Source organism: Buteo buteo, chromosome 12, assembly GCF_964188355.1.
Source record: "Buteo buteo chromosome 12, bButBut1.hap1.1, whole genome shotgun sequence".
NCBI lineage: Eukaryota > Metazoa > Chordata > Aves > Accipitriformes > Accipitridae > Buteo > Buteo buteo.
In genome coordinates this window covers 15,938,236-15,954,568 of record NC_134182.1, presented here as the reverse complement: position 1 = coordinate 15,954,568, position 16,333 = coordinate 15,938,236, and the positions used below count along the sequence as shown (strand labels likewise).

The 16,333-nt window shown below is 37.3% G+C and overlaps 1 protein-coding gene across 15 annotated transcripts in view; it reads left to right on the top strand.

The window, feature by feature from the left end:
* Positions 1 to 16,333, top strand: part of THADA (THADA armadillo repeat containing) — a 171,146-nt gene that overhangs the window by 95,180 nt on the left and 59,633 nt on the right. For 13 of the 15 annotated variants that reach the window (XR_012652485.1, XR_012652484.1, XR_012652487.1 and 10 more), the window contains one exon: positions 11,245 to 11,360. Coding sequence is in view for 11 of the 15 variants with exons in the window: in XM_075042803.1 (XP_074898904.1) it covers positions 11,245 to 11,360 (116 nt within the window). In the remaining 4 variants the exon portion in view is untranslated. Of the gene's footprint in view, positions 1 to 11,244; positions 11,628 to 16,333 lie in introns of those variants that run through there. The other 2 variants (XR_012652486.1, XM_075042811.1) reach the window with 2 other exon arrangements.

The following is a 16,333-nucleotide window of genomic DNA, read 5'->3' as shown; positions in this document are numbered from 1 at the left end:
CACTGTGTTCAGAAGGCAGCCTCTATGCAGTTCAATATCCACAGCGAGTGAAAGGTTGAGCTACAGCAGCTTTAAAAAAACTGTTCTTAGAACTGTTTTTAGAGACAGACAGCTGTACTCCTCTGGGATAATAACATCAATGGCAAGCACATGCAAATGTTGGAGAAGGTGGTCTTGAGTAAGGAAACGCATTGGATGAACTTGCTTTTCAAAAAAACCTTTCTGCCATAAAAACTTGCTGTTGACATTCCGTTTTGTCAAAAGCACATCTTATCAATTGCATGCGAGTGGAAGAGAGAAGGAGGAGAAATAATAATAGACAACAGATCTTCCTGAACCTTCTAATGCCTCTGAAGAGAAAAGCCCCAGCAAATTTCATCATTTTTCTTTGGAACTTGTCTGTAACTGGTGAATTCGCAGAGACAGCGTTAGTCTGCTGTGATGCTGCGGATAGTAAAACAAAGTGCGTGAGCTTGCTAGAGTTCAGGAAATGTTTGGTAGCTTTGAGTTTGGCACTTTCTGAGATAGCGTAGGATGCTTGTTTGGCTGGGGAAAAAAAATCCACAAGGCAATGAAGCTTTGTGGCTAATTAAAACCAGAAGGAATATTTGAGCTGTTTTGGGGAGGTGTAATCAGCTGGCCAGCGAGATTAAACTTTAGGAACAAAAGAGAAATATATTGCAGGTAGAATTCCAAGTGTTTAAAGCAGAGATGCAAAATTCATTAACGTTGTTCTCTGATTATGCAGTTAGCCCTCTCCTTGCCCTTAAGTTTACCTTGGCTAAGGCACTTGCAGTTAAATGGCACTGTGAAAATTACTGGAAAACATTAACATTAACTTGTTATTGTAAGCTGACATCATGCTGAGCCTGATGGGAAGTGAAAATTTATAAATAGCTTGTCCATATGTGTAAGGCAAAAATCTGCTGAGTTTCAGCAGTAGCATGATTCATGTATTTGCTGTAGTTTAAGTTTCATCATAAGCTATCTATGTTTCTATGAACTTCATAGTTTCATAAAGTACCAGTTCAAAATTATACCAGTAGAAAACTTCAGCAAGATCAGTGGTCCAAAACTGATGAACTCTGAGGAAATACTGTCTATATTTTCTGTGCATTTTTGGTGGTACAGCTGACATCTTACTGGCATATATATATTCTTCCCACTGTTTCCTCTGGAGAGCAAAGTGCTTTCAAAAAAGTATACTTAAAGCATAATTTAGTAATTTTTTTTCTCCCCACAAATACTCATGCACATGCCTACTATCTGTGAATTGGAACTTAAGGGATCTGAGTTAAGTCTGTCTCTGGGATGCATGCCCTGCAGATTTTAAATAAATCAATTAATCTCTCTGTTTCCTTGCCTGCAAGACTTTCTTCTATAATAATCTGTTTGGAAAAGGGGGGAAGAGGGGCAGGGGGGAGACTACAAAGATTGAGAAGCAATATGCCATGACATAACTAACAGCTTTGTTTCTTCATCATTCATGGAAAAGAAGTAGAAGGATGATGTGTATTTCAGGAAGCTAGTCCTCCTGTGTCTCAGGTGATTTTTTTTTTTGTTGGAAAGTGGCTGTATCCAGATCCTCCTGTGACAAATACTACTGCTTGTAGTACAATGAGACTAAAAACATAGGAGGGCTATTTGGCTGAAGATTGTCTTTTTTCCCTCTCATGGTACAGCTCAGTGGGATCCTCTTACGTGAATGACTTCCTAGATGTTACTGTAATTAAAAGAGTTTGCATTACATGAACCTTTCTTTGTGCTGTTTTCCTATATACTGTCTTTGTAAAGCTGAACTACTCATTATTAATGTTTACACTTGGAATTCAGTTCGACTTATCTACAAGTTAAGCCCACACATTAGCTATGTTGTCTCGACATAGTTACTTTTATTGCATGTTACAGTTGCATGTTCTTTTTTTGTAGGGATAATTTTGACAGAGGAAAATTCTTGTGAGTTCTACCTGCATTCGGCTGTGTTACTTTGCAACGGAGGAGTATGGCATTTGAGTTCAGGGTCTGGGCACCAACATGGATGATGTTTGATGTATCTGCATAGCTGCAGCCCCTAATGTCCCTGTTGTTACCAGCAACTAATTGCGTGAGAATTTTCTTTAAGGGAGGGACGTTTTCCCTGTTATTTGCACTCAGAAGTGCAGCAATCTCTGCCATGGAAGAACGATCAATCTTATGCTAAGTTCAGCAGGCTTTATAATGTTGCCTTAGAGTTCAGACAAAAGAGTGCAATTGGTAATACCGAGTTCCTCAGATGTAAATGGAGCCATTCAAAGTGACAATATACTTGTAAATATGCAGCAATGGAAGGGGAAGTTGATCCTCATACAGTGGTATGTACAGTGACAGGTTATGGCTGACTTGATGTATGAATGGGGAAAAACTTTTGGAAGATGTAATACGACCCTGAAAAACACCACCTTTTTTTTCATGGGTAGAGCTACATGCACTTGGACATTTAATGTGGCAAATTATTCCTCAGACTTTAAAAATACTGAATGTTTTTCTTTTGTTTGTGAGACCTGTATATGTGTGTTCTCTAAGTTTAAAATCATTAGCTGAGAGAAGAAAATTGTTTTCTGGAGCTGCAAGTTTTACTTCACTTTATGCTATAATGTTAATTTAGGAAATAAAAGGATCAAATCAATATAGCTTACTTCTAACTATTTGCTCAGCTTGTGCATTAATAAAGACATTCCTGAGACGGAAGATCACCTCTACTGAAACCAGCAAAGCTACGGGGTCAAGTAGCAGTGTACTTCTGAGGGCTCTTTATAAACATATTTGTACTGACACTGTCTCTTACATGTCAGCTTCTTAAGTGTCAGAGGGGTAGCTGTATTCTTTAATATTCTTCCTAATTGTAAACATCCCTCAGTAAACAAGGGTGTGTACTTTGGTCTTTTATTTGCGTTCATGTGGATGTGGGCAGGATAACTGTGTTACGAGGACATAGTCTGGGAATGAATAATTTCAAATTGTTTAACCACCACCCCCCAAAAAAAGAAAAAAGAAAAAAAGCTGTTTAAAGGGGAGGGAAAACTTTCTATCCCTTGAAGTAGCTAGATTAAGACAGCGATGGGTGGGTTTTTATGGTGGCAGGGTGTAGACTCAGACGAGGACACTTCATTGTATCCTTCCTGCTGTTTGTTCTGATCAGAAATGCAGGCTGAGCACAGTTTTTAACTGCTTCCAACACACAGTCTGGTGTGTCCGTTTCTCTAGACTTTCAGGTTTTGGTTATCTGCTGCTGGGAAGATAATAGGTATGTTTGCAGAGAGTGGAAATGCCACCAGCTCCACTGTAGCCTCTTTTGTCTCTGGTCAAGCTGGCTGGTTAGGAGGATGTGTGTGAGACCCTTACCTGTCAGTCAGCTTTGCTTTTTCTTAGTGGGGTTTTCTGTTTTCTCATCAACCAACCTGTCTGTAGGTCTTTTGGTTGGGCTTCTCTACCCAGCACATGTGCCTTTAGGTATAACATGAATGATAGCTTAAAAAGTACCTCAAATCCTAATGGTAAAAAAAAGTCCTAATAATTACAAAGTCAGACCTGGTATCAGCTTTCTGTGCAAATAGGCAAACCGTGTACTTTTAAGAGAAAGTTCAGCTAGGATTTTCAAGTAAATAACACTAATGAATTTGATGTTAGTTGGCAGCAAACTTCTCATTGTTTTGTTTTCTCCTAATACAGAATTTGAGTTGCATAAGCACATTTTAAGCTGGAATTCAATTTCATCCTGACTAAAATAGGAAAAAAAAACCCCTAATAAAAATGGTATTGCAAATGGTATTGCAAGAACTTTGATCTGTGAAATTTCACATTTGTTGGCTTGTTTTAGACAAAAGCAGGAGTTTTATCTTCAATTTTAAGAACACATTTTTAATAATGGATGTTTTGTGGTATATATCTATCACTGAGAAGAAAGCTACTTTGCTATTTTTCAGCATTTTGTACCTTTCATTAGTTATGGCACATTCATAATTTTCAGATTATTAAACAGCTGTGTTATTCTTGCTCAGTTATATGGAGTTAGCTAGTATTGTATTTTTATTCATAACTTCAGACGCTTTCATACCTTATTTTACAACTTCTTCATTCAATCAAAACATGCTTGCCTGCATTTTAATTAAAACAACTTGATTCTTTTATAAACCTGGCTTAATGAATTTTGATGGATATATTTGGAAGAAGGATTTAAAAGCCCTACTTTCTTATGAATAATAAACCAAAGTTGTGTAATTACATGATGAAATGTGCTGACAAAACAAAGCTGAATTTGTGGAAAACTTTAATCGTGAACCAGCTATTGCTTTAAAAGAAGAAAAAAAATTTATAGTTTTCAGACAAATATTTTCAAGAGGAAATATTTCAACCTCAAAACAAATTTGAGGAAGCAGTATGCATATATAGTAATCATATATGACAATCGTATAATTTATATTTGGCAGAAATAATCATCTGATCTCTTAGTTGTGAAATTACTATAATGAAATTAAGACTTCAAAGAAAGGAGGTAGTAAGAAGAAAAGGTGATGCCTGTAATAATCTGGTATATATAAATAATCCAGGACTATGAGAACAATGTAATAGATGATAGCTTTTCTAACAGGTTTGGGGATGGCAAGAGAATTGATAAATATTTGAAATTCCTCTTCAATATATTGTCATTTAAATGTGGAAATAAATTCACAATATTTACTCTGCCCCCCCCCCCCCCCACCTTCTCTCTATTTTTCTCGTAATTAAATACCTCAGATGAAGGAAAGCCTTAAAGTTTGTAATAGAGTTGATGTATCCACACAGTTGCTAAACCTCAGTGTGACAGAGGATGAATCATACACTGTGAGAACGCAGGGCACAGGGGTGCCACCAGCGCTGTCTGGTGCAACATGTTTGTGTGCTGTGGTTCTGTACTAATTTTAAACTATTTCCCTGCAACTTGTGTAGCTGCTTTTGTTTGTGAGAGTGGCACGAACTGCAGGGACTGTGTTCATACCATACTTGCTGGTAATAAAATACTACATTTATTTTCCACAAATGTAAATTTTTACAGACTAGGACAATATCAGAAGGTAACCAGATAGTTATAAACTCTCCCATCTATTTTTGTGTAGATATCTTCTTGGAAAACTGGAGGGAGGTAGTTGAGGGTTTTAGTCCCATTGTAATTATCACACTGGCACTTTTCATCTTTAAGAAGAAAGGGATTTTTAGGGCTTGTTTTTCCCTAGAGATAATTACTGTAACTTTGAACTTTTTATCATACTAATGAAAATATCTTCACCTGTCACAGCAGCTTGCCAGTTTTTATCTACATGGTTGTAGTAAAAAAATGAAAAATTTGGCCTCACTTTCAGAATACAGAGATAACTTGGTGGTTGTATTTATCATACAAGAATAATAAAATTTTATCTGCCTTTAAGTGAGAGAAGAAAAGAAAAATCATGTTTGAGGTTTTCTCACTAGCCTGTTAATACTCAGGCAAAAGCTTTTGACGGAACAATTCCAAAAAACCACATTTAGCTTAGTGCAGTAATCTCCTTACTGCTGCCATTTTGCAAACACCATTTTTTTGCTTTCCTTGTTGCTTCAACCTCCATAGCTTGGTGAGTGGCATATTTTTCCAAGCTTAGTATTTACACAGTGTTTTCTTTCAGCTGGTGAAACATCTGTATTCTTTGTAATTTTTTTAGGGAGTTAAATGATCTATGCTGAGAAAGTACAGTTTAGGGTGATGTCAGTTTGCTTCCCCCCACCCCTCCAAAGAAGCACTGAGATGAACACTGGGAGCATTGTTTCAGTCTTGTACTTCGGAATGTGAATATCTGTGCTGTATACTTAATTTCATCCAAACACAGCTAAGGGCATGCATGCAGAAGTTTTTATTGCTTCAGGTCAGCTTAAGGGGAGAAAAGTTTCACTTTGCTACTTCACTGAGAAGTGTGCAATTATATAACCTTCAGTGTGGTTTTGGAAAATCTGATTGTTTAAAAAAGGCACTTTGTGCAGCAGCATGTTGAAGGCTGTGTTTTCTTTTAAATATGAACATGTGTGCATGCACACCAAGTATCCACCTAATCATTATTTCATGTCTGAAGTTAACAGTTTATTGTAAATTTCAGAAACCCTAGTTCCTCCTATAAAGTTAATGCTAATGCTACAAAATATTAATTTAAATTTGTTAGAAAGTGTGTCACAATAGATCAACTTTGTGGCTATTAAAAGTTTGTGTTATATTTGCAGTGTCTCTATGTATGTGGGACAACTCTTGGCATCAAAGAAAGTTTAAAGGCACTTGCTAAATTTTGTGTTTGATACAAGTTTTCATCCACAGTTGCATTGCTTCATTATTCTAATAGTGTATTTCAATAGCCTGAATACAGCAATTTGAGCTGATATGAGAGGTGCTAAAGATAACGATCAACTTCATATCATATCAAAGTTGATGTGGGGGAGAAGAATGTCTCTTTCTCCTTCTCATGATTTATATTTTTGACTTAGCTGATATCTAATCAGTTAAGTATTTTTTAAAAAAATTGATGTGCCTTTTTTTTTTACTTGATCATCCAAAATGAATACTTGGAATATAGCAGATACTATGTCTTAAGGTCTGCTTGGGTACAAAGAAAACACTCAACTTTCTCATGTCATGACAGGGAGATACAGAAGTCTCTCAGCGTTGCATCTGAAAGCATGCTGTTCAGTGGGGGATGGATGTGAACAGGACAAGAAGGATATGTGTGATGATTGACCAGCAGGGAACTGAGCCTGCTGTTTCCTTTTTTGCCCCTTCCCCTCCTTGCCCTCCTCTACTTTTTTCCCCTTTTCTTGAGGCTTCCACAGTAGAAGAACGAGGATGAAGCATTGACAATGCCAAGGAATGGAGGGAAGGTATTGGACGTTGGGAGTGGCTGGAGAGCAGAACACAGCTTCCAATTAATTGGCATGCTGGGTCCTTGGGTTTTGCTTATTAGGATATAGTGTCATAAATGAGCTGGCTTGATGCTTTTTTTTTTTTTTTTTTTTTTAAACCCTGTTATTCTGCACTAAGAAGTCCTCCTGTGCTGGTGGTTTTACCTGCAGCAGGTTAGCACGTGCTGGCTCAGAGTTAGAACCTCATGGACCAAAGGGTCTCAGGATGGTCAATAGCTGGACACTGTTCCCCACTATGTATCCAAGTACCTGGACTTCCCACAGCTTGCACTGTTTTAACAACTCTTGCCCAGGTTGATGGGCAGTCTCTATAGTCCTGCTGGTGTATTAGCCTGACTCCTGAACAGCCTGCTCAGGGAAAGAAAAGGTTTTTGAGCATCCACCAACTCACCATCTTTAATGCAGGGTTCCCCAGAACTACAGAGAATACCTTGGGTGTTATATCTTCAGTCTTTTTAATAAAGACTCCCAACATCTCAAAAATGCTTTCAGGCTGCTTTCTTGGTGTTTAGTTCATGTCAAATTTAAAAATAATTGCTGTCATCCTGTAAGTCTTCATAAATCTTCCTCTACAGACAGTGCAGATGTTTTGTAAAACTACCTTTAAAAAAGAAAAAATCATTCATATATTGCCTTAGTGTAATAAAAAAACAATCCAACATACAAAAGGAACACCATTACCTCATTGCATTTACGTGTAAGTGATGAATTAAGCAGAGGATTTTAAATCGAGTAGTATTTTGGACTTGAGGAGAGCCATGTGCTGGAAAGCCTGTCTATTTTATTATCTAAATCAAACAGCCTCTTAAAACTTGCTACCTCCCCTTGCAAACATTGCCTGACTTGTAGTCTTAGATCATGGAAGCTACAGCAATATTACTATGAGCCAAAGAATGACGTGTCACACATGATGGAAGTGCAGAACTACTGAGGTTAACTTTTCCAGATTGCTTGTTTGGTAGCTTACATAAAATAAGGCTTTCAATACAACTTACTGACTTTAATTACAATTTCAAATTTAGTTTAGGCATTCTAAAATCTTATGCTGAAATAAAGAATTCCTTTGTGGGGAAAGCTTTCTAGGTCTCTAAAATTTGGTGAGGGGACCTGAATAAATGGTAGAGGGCTTACACTGAAATAATGAGTAAATCAGGTTTTTGCATATGTCAGAAGACGGAACAGGGTATACTGTAGTAGTTGAACATTGTCTTTGATGAATGCCAACATTTTTCAAGAGTGAACCAAACTCCTATGTGAGTTGCACCTTATAATTCTATTGCTTAAATATGGCTCATGTCCTCTGATTTTTACCATCTGAATAGTATTGAAAGGATATGGTTCATATAGAGACTGAACTGCAGAGGAGTGTTGATTGCGTTTTCAGTACTGAATTTCCTACCTGGCCTAATTTAAATCCACAAATTTGACCTACTTAGTATGCACAGTTCTCCCTCTCTCAAGACCTTTTGCTTGAACTATCAAACTACTTAGGTTTCATGTGTATTTAGGAGGGAGGCACTTTGAGAGTTGTTTTCAAAGCTGAAGAGATTAAATTAATTTAAGCTTCTAGGAAAAAATATGATAGCCCCTTCATAATTGTGAAATAGATTTTATATTATTGCTTAGAGGTAAATCCCTTCTCATTCCTGGAAACGAACAGAAGCACAGAAGAATAAAACCAGAAAGGTTAAGGCACCAAATGGTTTTCAGTTAGCAGAGGATATAAAAGGCAATAAGAAAAGCTTCTGCTTATATATTATTTTCCTTTTTTTCATCCCTTTTCTTCTATAGTGTCCATTGCAGAGATTAAGGGCAAGCCACAAAAAAAATAGAGAGAAACTAGTAGCAGTGGCAACTTTGTGCATTGGTTTTTATGAAGAAGGTTAATTTGAGTAGATGCTTACGTAAACCGTTTCAATAAGCAGACAGCTGCACAGGCAAGAGCAGTCTAAAGAAGAGGATTCAAGGTAGAGATCTCAGGTGATACTCAAATGTTTGTAAGCATGCACTTTTGCAAAGTGCTTTGTAGAAAAAGATCAAAATTCAAAGAGATCTTGGAAAGACCGTCTTAGAAAGATGGTCTGCTATCAACAAAATGATGTTTGGTACAGAGGGCTTAAAAAGATTTGAAAAAAAGAAAGACAACAGCTATCTTTCCAGGATGTCTCTTGCCTACAGAGCACCTGCTAACACAGGAAGACAAGAGTTTATGTCATTGTTCCTGTCAGAGGGGCCCCAATGGGATCTCTGCGTTTAATAAGTACCTCACTAGGAAAAAATCTGGACTGACTGAACGGCGTCCAGAGAACAGTTGTTTACCATGAGGGCAAAGGTGGGAGTGGAGAGGAACACCTTACCTCAAGAGCTTGGATTTTGAGGGTGAAACACTAGAAGAGGTTGCATACAAATATTTTGGAATCTGCTTTCGTTGCTGTTTTCAGGATTAGGACAGTCAGGCATTTGTTTCATTGGAGAATGTTTAGACCCTGCCTCAGTGTTTATATGGATTAGATAGTCTCTTGACATCTCTTCTGTTCTGTTTCTGTGCTTATTTGAAACCACTGCAGCTGTTTTTCCACTTGAATAATTTCACAAAAAATAACCCAGATGAAAATGTGTCAAGTTAATGCTATGCAGCAGTGCTTGTGTTTCCAAAACAAGCAAACAAACAAAAAAAAATATAACCCCGGGAGCAAGTGACAGCTGGAATGCGGGAAACCAAGATCTGAGATGTAAAAATCTGCATATAAAGGTTTTTCTTTTCCCAAAGTGAAATGAAGGCCCCAGCTTGATCCCTTAGTTATAAAATTGTCACTTTGGAAGTATGAAGTGGTAATACTTTCACACATTGGGAGTGTTTCCATATAAAATGCTCATGTATGTATTTTCAGAAATGGTCTGATTACAACTTTAAAGCTTCCTAAATTCTGCACATTGCCAGTTTCAATAAATAATGGGGGATGTACTTTTTCGATTTGCATAGAAACCCTGTCATCTATCAATGTAACTTACCTGTGTAGGCAAACAGAATTTCAAATTTGGAGGCTGTAAGGCAAGTTGAAGAGGGAGAGTTAGCACCCTGTTCCTCCTATTCCAGCTTCCAAATTGCACATGTGTGCAAAACTCCTTAACCCGAGCAAAATCTTTCCCATTAGGCTTCAGTGCTGCACTGTGTATCTCCATGATTTTCCATTTAGAAATTAACTCACCTAGGTGTTTCCTGTTACCTTGCACCTGAATGGGAAAGGTAGAAACTAAGTGGGATGATATGGGCATTATTGTGTGTGTCAGGCATCCTCTCCCAGGTGCAGAGAGGGTGGATACTAGAGGGGCTGGGCTTGGAGAGTCCCTCTCCACTGTGCAGTTGGTATCAGCTTTCATATATTATCCAGTATTTCCTTTTCATGCTTATGATCTAGATGACTATACATATTTTTTTAACTCCATTTTTTCTTAACACTTTTCTATATATTCAATACTACGTGAAAAACCTGTTTTTAAATAGTAAAGGAAGGTCTCTAAGAGCAGAAGTTACTTGCTTTGTTAACTGTCTGACCAGAAAACTGCTGGTCATGCTTTCTATTTTGGTATCTTTAATTCTTTCCTTCATGGTAGCTAGGATGCGTTTACTAGGCTTTTATGTGAAGTTCTGGAGGAGATAGCGCAGTTGGTGCAGAGCCCCAGTGCAGGAGCTCAGTCTTCTCTGTCCTTGGCAGGGAAAGGTGCGAGCATTTCCCTTCTCTGTGGAACCCAGCTGCCCACTGGGTTTGACTGGAGCCCTGAACAGAGGGTCTCAGGAGCAGGAATAAAGATACTTTTCTGTCAGCACTTCAAAGTAGTTATAGATTATAATTCTACTGCCTTTAAAAAGCTTTTTGCTCAGTGTGTGGATTTTAAAGACACTTCTCTCTCTGCTTACTTATACGATGCAACCATCCCTGCTCCATCCAGTGGGCCGAGATGCCAGCGTGCTCCACAGACAGTTGTGCTAGCACTGGTGAGCAGATGGCACTGCAGGAAAGTTGAAAGTTGAGGGATGCTTAAGTTGGCAAGGGCCAGTAGGAGTGGTGCTCATCTGGCTGTCCTCTGCTCACTTCATGGAGGTTAACATCTTCCAGCACTTTCTGTGTTTTGTTCTTGAATTACTGTGAAACGTTTTTCCTTGAGTAATAGTTGTTCATTTTGCAGGTGGCTGTTTGCATCCTACAGTTATTTGGAGGAAGAATAGTGGCTATAGAAACTCTAGTTTCAGTTCTATAATGTCTTTTTTTTTCTTTTTTTTTTCTTTTTTAGGTTTTTCACTTGCTGCAGTCGTACTTAGAATCAAAACAGCTCTTTAGTTTGGGCTTTCAGCAGGGACTGGGTGACATCATTGCCTGTGTAGGAACCAAACTGTGGTTGGCTAAAAGGTAAGACAAAACACAAGATATCTATGTTTATACACATAGGTAACTAACATATAGAAGGCTTGGCTGATGGAGTTTTTTAAAATTATTTTTTATTTTGGCAAGGTGGACAGTTTTCTTTCTCTAGAAACATGTAAAATTTAGATGCCCTGTTGGCTTGCTGGTTTTTCTAATTGAGATGATTTTTTTTCCCTTGAAAAAGCAAGGATGAAAAAAACATAAGTATATTTTACCTGTGTGCATTACTGTTTTTCAGTCTTCTTTTAGTTCATTCTCAGCTAAATTTTATAGTCCAGTCATTAAAAAAAAAAAAAGTGTGAATGAAAATGCCTACAGAAGCAGCCTTTTTGAGGATGAATGTTGTTTCTGGGCTAAGAAAAAGATGCCACATATATGAGGTTTTTATGTTACTATTTTCTCTGACTTTGACCTTTACAATAAAGTAGTAGAAAAATGTCATAGCAATTGTTGAAACTGTCAAAGGTATTTAGCTCCCCACAAACAATCCAAGATAGTGTTGGGAAACATTTTCCTTAGGTTTCTGTAAAAGGATCTTCAGATGACCTACATACTGCAATCAAGAAACTTTTGTTTTGGAAAAAAAAAAAATCTACTTGATCTCATCAATTGCTTTTGAAAATTCCCACCAAAAACTTTAAAGGAATCAGAGAGGACAAGTCCTTGTGTAGATAAATAACTGGGTAAAATATTCCAAATTACAGTTTGCACAGTGGAGGGAGGTCACCGATGCAGTCTAGCGTGGACCTCTGATAAACCTATGTTGCTTGTCATCATCAAAAGAAAAATCATAAGTGATTTGCAGAAGTGGGGTGACTAGTGGATTGAGGAAGTTTTCTGCTAGTATTAAATGGATTGGGGTAATCAAGATGCAGTTATCTTTGAGAATTACAGAAGTGTCTCATGAGAAAGTGAGAGTCATGATATAGCAGGTAAAACTTGATTTAAATAATTGTGAAATGATGAGCATGAATAAAGCAGTGTGGACTTTACTTGGGGAAAGAATGGTTGACTGAGCAGATTTTTTGTTTGAAAAAAATCACCCTGATTCTTGGTAGAGCCCAAGAGGGGAGGGGGCAAATATCATAAAAAGAATGCAGAACAAAACAGAAAACACACTTAAGTTTGTGTATTAATCTGTGTTGTATATTTGAATATTGTGTATATCCCAAAGAAGATACAGTAGAAATGAGCAGTAAAAAGACTGACAACAAGTATAGAGTAGTTTCTAGATGGGGAATGACTAAATAGGCTGAGATTGTTTTGAGCCTGGAAAAGGGACAACTGAGGGATGACATGGAAAAAAAGAATTTAATGCTATGAGTCACATGGAAAGGGGACAGGTAATTAGCATCCCTTCCAATGCAAGGTGGCAGATTTAAAAGAAACAAAATATTGAAGTTTTTAATGTATTTTTAGCTTAGCCATGGAACTCCATGTTAGAAGATAGTGTTGATTTTAAACCTATCTGTATTTTTGACAAATGATTGAACAGAGTCATGGAAGAAAAGCCCGGTGAGGTTACTAAGTATGTAGATATCACAGTTGGCTCAAGAAATTATTCCACAACCTTGGAGGTTGAAGGAGAGGTTTTGGCAAGTGTCACTGTTCTTATGCTTCCCTTTCCTGTGCATCTGCTCTCTGCCTCAGTTGGAGACATCATGGTGGATTTGGTGGACCTTTTGACTTGACTCAGTATAAGCATTTTTAAGTCTTTAAATGAGAGTGGTAATTTATTTAATTAAATTAAATCCATTGATACTGTTATAAAGAAAAAAAACCCAAACACCAGAGACCAAATTCAGTAGAAAGATACTAATGCTAAATAATTCAAACCTCTTTCTCCTGCAGCAAATATGTAAGGGCCAGGCTCTGTTCATTACAAATTTTAAATATAATCTGTGTTTTCAAAGTATTTTTTCAGAACTACCCTTTTTAATACATCAGTCATATTAGCACTGACTTTTTTTTTATTATTATCTCCAGAAAGGAAATGTTGGCAGGCTGTCTCTAAGAAATCCTGGTACGTGATATAGGTATCTGCCTGAAGAGACATATTTTCTCTTTCACTTGCCTGTAAAAAGCCACAGCTGTATGTGCTAATATTAACCCTCTGTCAGTAGCATGTTTTCATTTTGTCAGTTTGATGTAGCCTCCTTTTCATATTCATGCATTCTCAATTATACAGTTAATGCTATACATAAAGTTTTTTTAAACATCTTTCTCCCCAGATTGTAACATTTTATATTATGAGCATATAGGTTTGCAACACTAAGTTAAGGTGTTGGTTTTTTTACAGACAGAAAGTCTTTTTACAAATTTCTGATGTACTTATTCTCTCTTAAGCCTGTATAGCCGTACATCCTTAGGCGCACATTAAGCTAAAGTGTGTTTTCTTTTTTCTTTCTATTCTTTTTTTTTAAAGTCTAAAAAAAGCAAGTAAAATATCCATGAAATGTTTGGTAACTAAATTTACTTCTAAGTATGTTTTAAACGTAAGACTACGATAAATGATAAAGCTGAAAAATTTTGCTTGCCTCTTAACTTTCTGCTTGAGATAAATATGTTCAGTGTGGTGTGATTTAAAAACAAAACAAACAAAAAAACCCCAACAAACAACCCAAACAAAGATATTGAAATAGATGGTATTTTCTGGTAGTTTTAGTCTCTGACATTCAGTGTGCAGCTTTACCATTTATATTTGGCTGCGTGGAGCTGAACAACTGTTCTGTGATGAACGGTGGGTTTGGGGGGTTTTGTTGTTGATTTCTCTTTTTCTTGCTTTAAAGGAGTTTTGGGAGGTTGCTTGGCAACTGAGTTGTGTAACTCAGTAAGTCCATCTGTACAGTTTTCTGGATGTTGGGAGAGCATATCAGGAAACCAGCACTTCATTCGTGCCTTGTTGTTAGACTTTTTGGAACGCATCTGCTGCTGGTCACTGTCAGAGAGGGTGGTGGCTGGCTGGACCCTCAGTCCACATACAGTCATTCTTACCTTCTTTCTGTTCAGGTAAAGAGAGTGAGTACCACAGAGAAAAATTAATGAATCTCCATATTTCTTCTGCCTTTTCATAAGGACATAACTTAGCATGTCACCGATACTGTAGTGCAGTGATTGTTTAACAAGAGCGTATTAGAGCCACTCACTATTAATCTTAAATGGGTAAAAAAGAAGTTAAAGTAACAGGAAAATGGTTTGTGAATTTGGGGAAATGGGGAATTATTTCCAAATATCAGTCCTCACTCACATTTCTGTGCTAGTTCTGTAAAGTTCTTGCTGGTGTTCTTTCAACTACATACTTCCTTTGCAGTATGGAAAAACTCCTCTGAGAAACCTGAATTACAAAATTTTGGATTGCACAAGTAGTTCTTAAAAATGAGGCTCAGTTGTCATGTATATATATCTGAAGGAAAAGTTATCATTCTTAAACTGTTTGCTGAACTGAGTGGGGGGGGGTGTTTGTTTGGGTTTGGTTTTTGTTTTTTTTTACCTTTTCAGAGCCAGAATGTAATTTCCTTTCATCAGAATGTATTGGTGTAGAATAGCTCAAGAAACTATTGCACATTCCCTGTAATATAGTAATCTCTTCTCCCTCCTCCACTGCCCCCCCCCCCCCGATTTTGCTTTAGAGAATAAAATAATGACTCACATTCCCCAAACTGAATTTCATAAAACATTCATTTTTTCAGCTGGTATTTTCTGTCTGTTGTGAAGACAGGCTTCTCATGTTAATGGGACATGGTTACCTTTTCTCCTTTGTAGCATATATTAGAATATCAGAAGAAAAAAAATCTTTCCTCCACCTTCCTTGGCTTTTTCTACATCTTCAAAATACTAACTTTTTTGAGTATTCAAAAGTAGTATTTCCATTTTTGGTGTTTTGGTGAATAAGACCGGCCTTTCGTCCACTTCTCAAGGTGATGTTTGAAACTTCTCACTTTGCGTGCAGGTTTATGCTTCGTTTGGTGTTTTTTATTTTGTTCTAGAAAACTCTTGTTTGTTAGTGTAAAGTGGTTTAGTAATGTTATTTCTTCCCCCCACCCTCACACCAGTGTTAGTTTATTACATTTTTTGCAATTATGGGAGATGCAGGTGTTTGAGAAGAACAGAAATTTAAAAAATACATAAAATCTGCTTTGTTGGAGAACTGAGGTGATGGAATGAAGTGATGGAAATTAGTCTGGTGAAAGCTTTAAAAAAATAATCAATATATCAAGCTAAGCCTTTGAAAGAGTTCAAAGCTCTTTCATATGAATGAAAAAAAAAAAGTTTTTACTTCAGCTGCATACCAAGGAGTTACAAGATTAACTCTAGATGCCTTCTGCTTCATAAATACAGAAAGCTAAAAGAGCAGCCTTTGGAGTTGGTAATTTGTTGTACAGAAGTCCCGGAAATATCTGTCTTGTTTCATTTGTAGCCTTTGGCATGGCAAAGTACTGGTATTGGAAAATTTGTGAAATCATGTCATTGCACAGCTTTGCTGTAGGATGCTGTCTTCCAATGCTTTTAGTTTGATTTTTTTTTTTTTTTTCCGCCTTCCTTCTTGCTGGAGACCACAGGAGGGGGAAAAGACTTTGAGGTTCTGCCAGAAGTCAAATAACATACTTTGCTAACTTCTAGCCATGTGCCATTTCTTAGCTGAGAGCTTGTCTGCACTGGGAAAGTTTACTTCTAAGAAGGCTGCTTTCTTGAAACTAACTTGTGTGGAATAGCCTTGTATAAAACCAACTGGCTTCGCATTTTGCAAAGAGTCACTAGTTCGTCTGGAATGGACCGCCTGTAGTGTGTGCACTTAGCTTTACAACCCAAATATCCCATGCTCTGCAGTGCTGCTGCTTAGCGCTCTGCTTTATGGGTGGGATTCTTAAAAATACAAATGGGTCCTGATGTAGGGGCACAAGATTCAAGCTCACACAACAAATACATGCAAAAGTTATTCCAGGCTTGGACTCAAAACC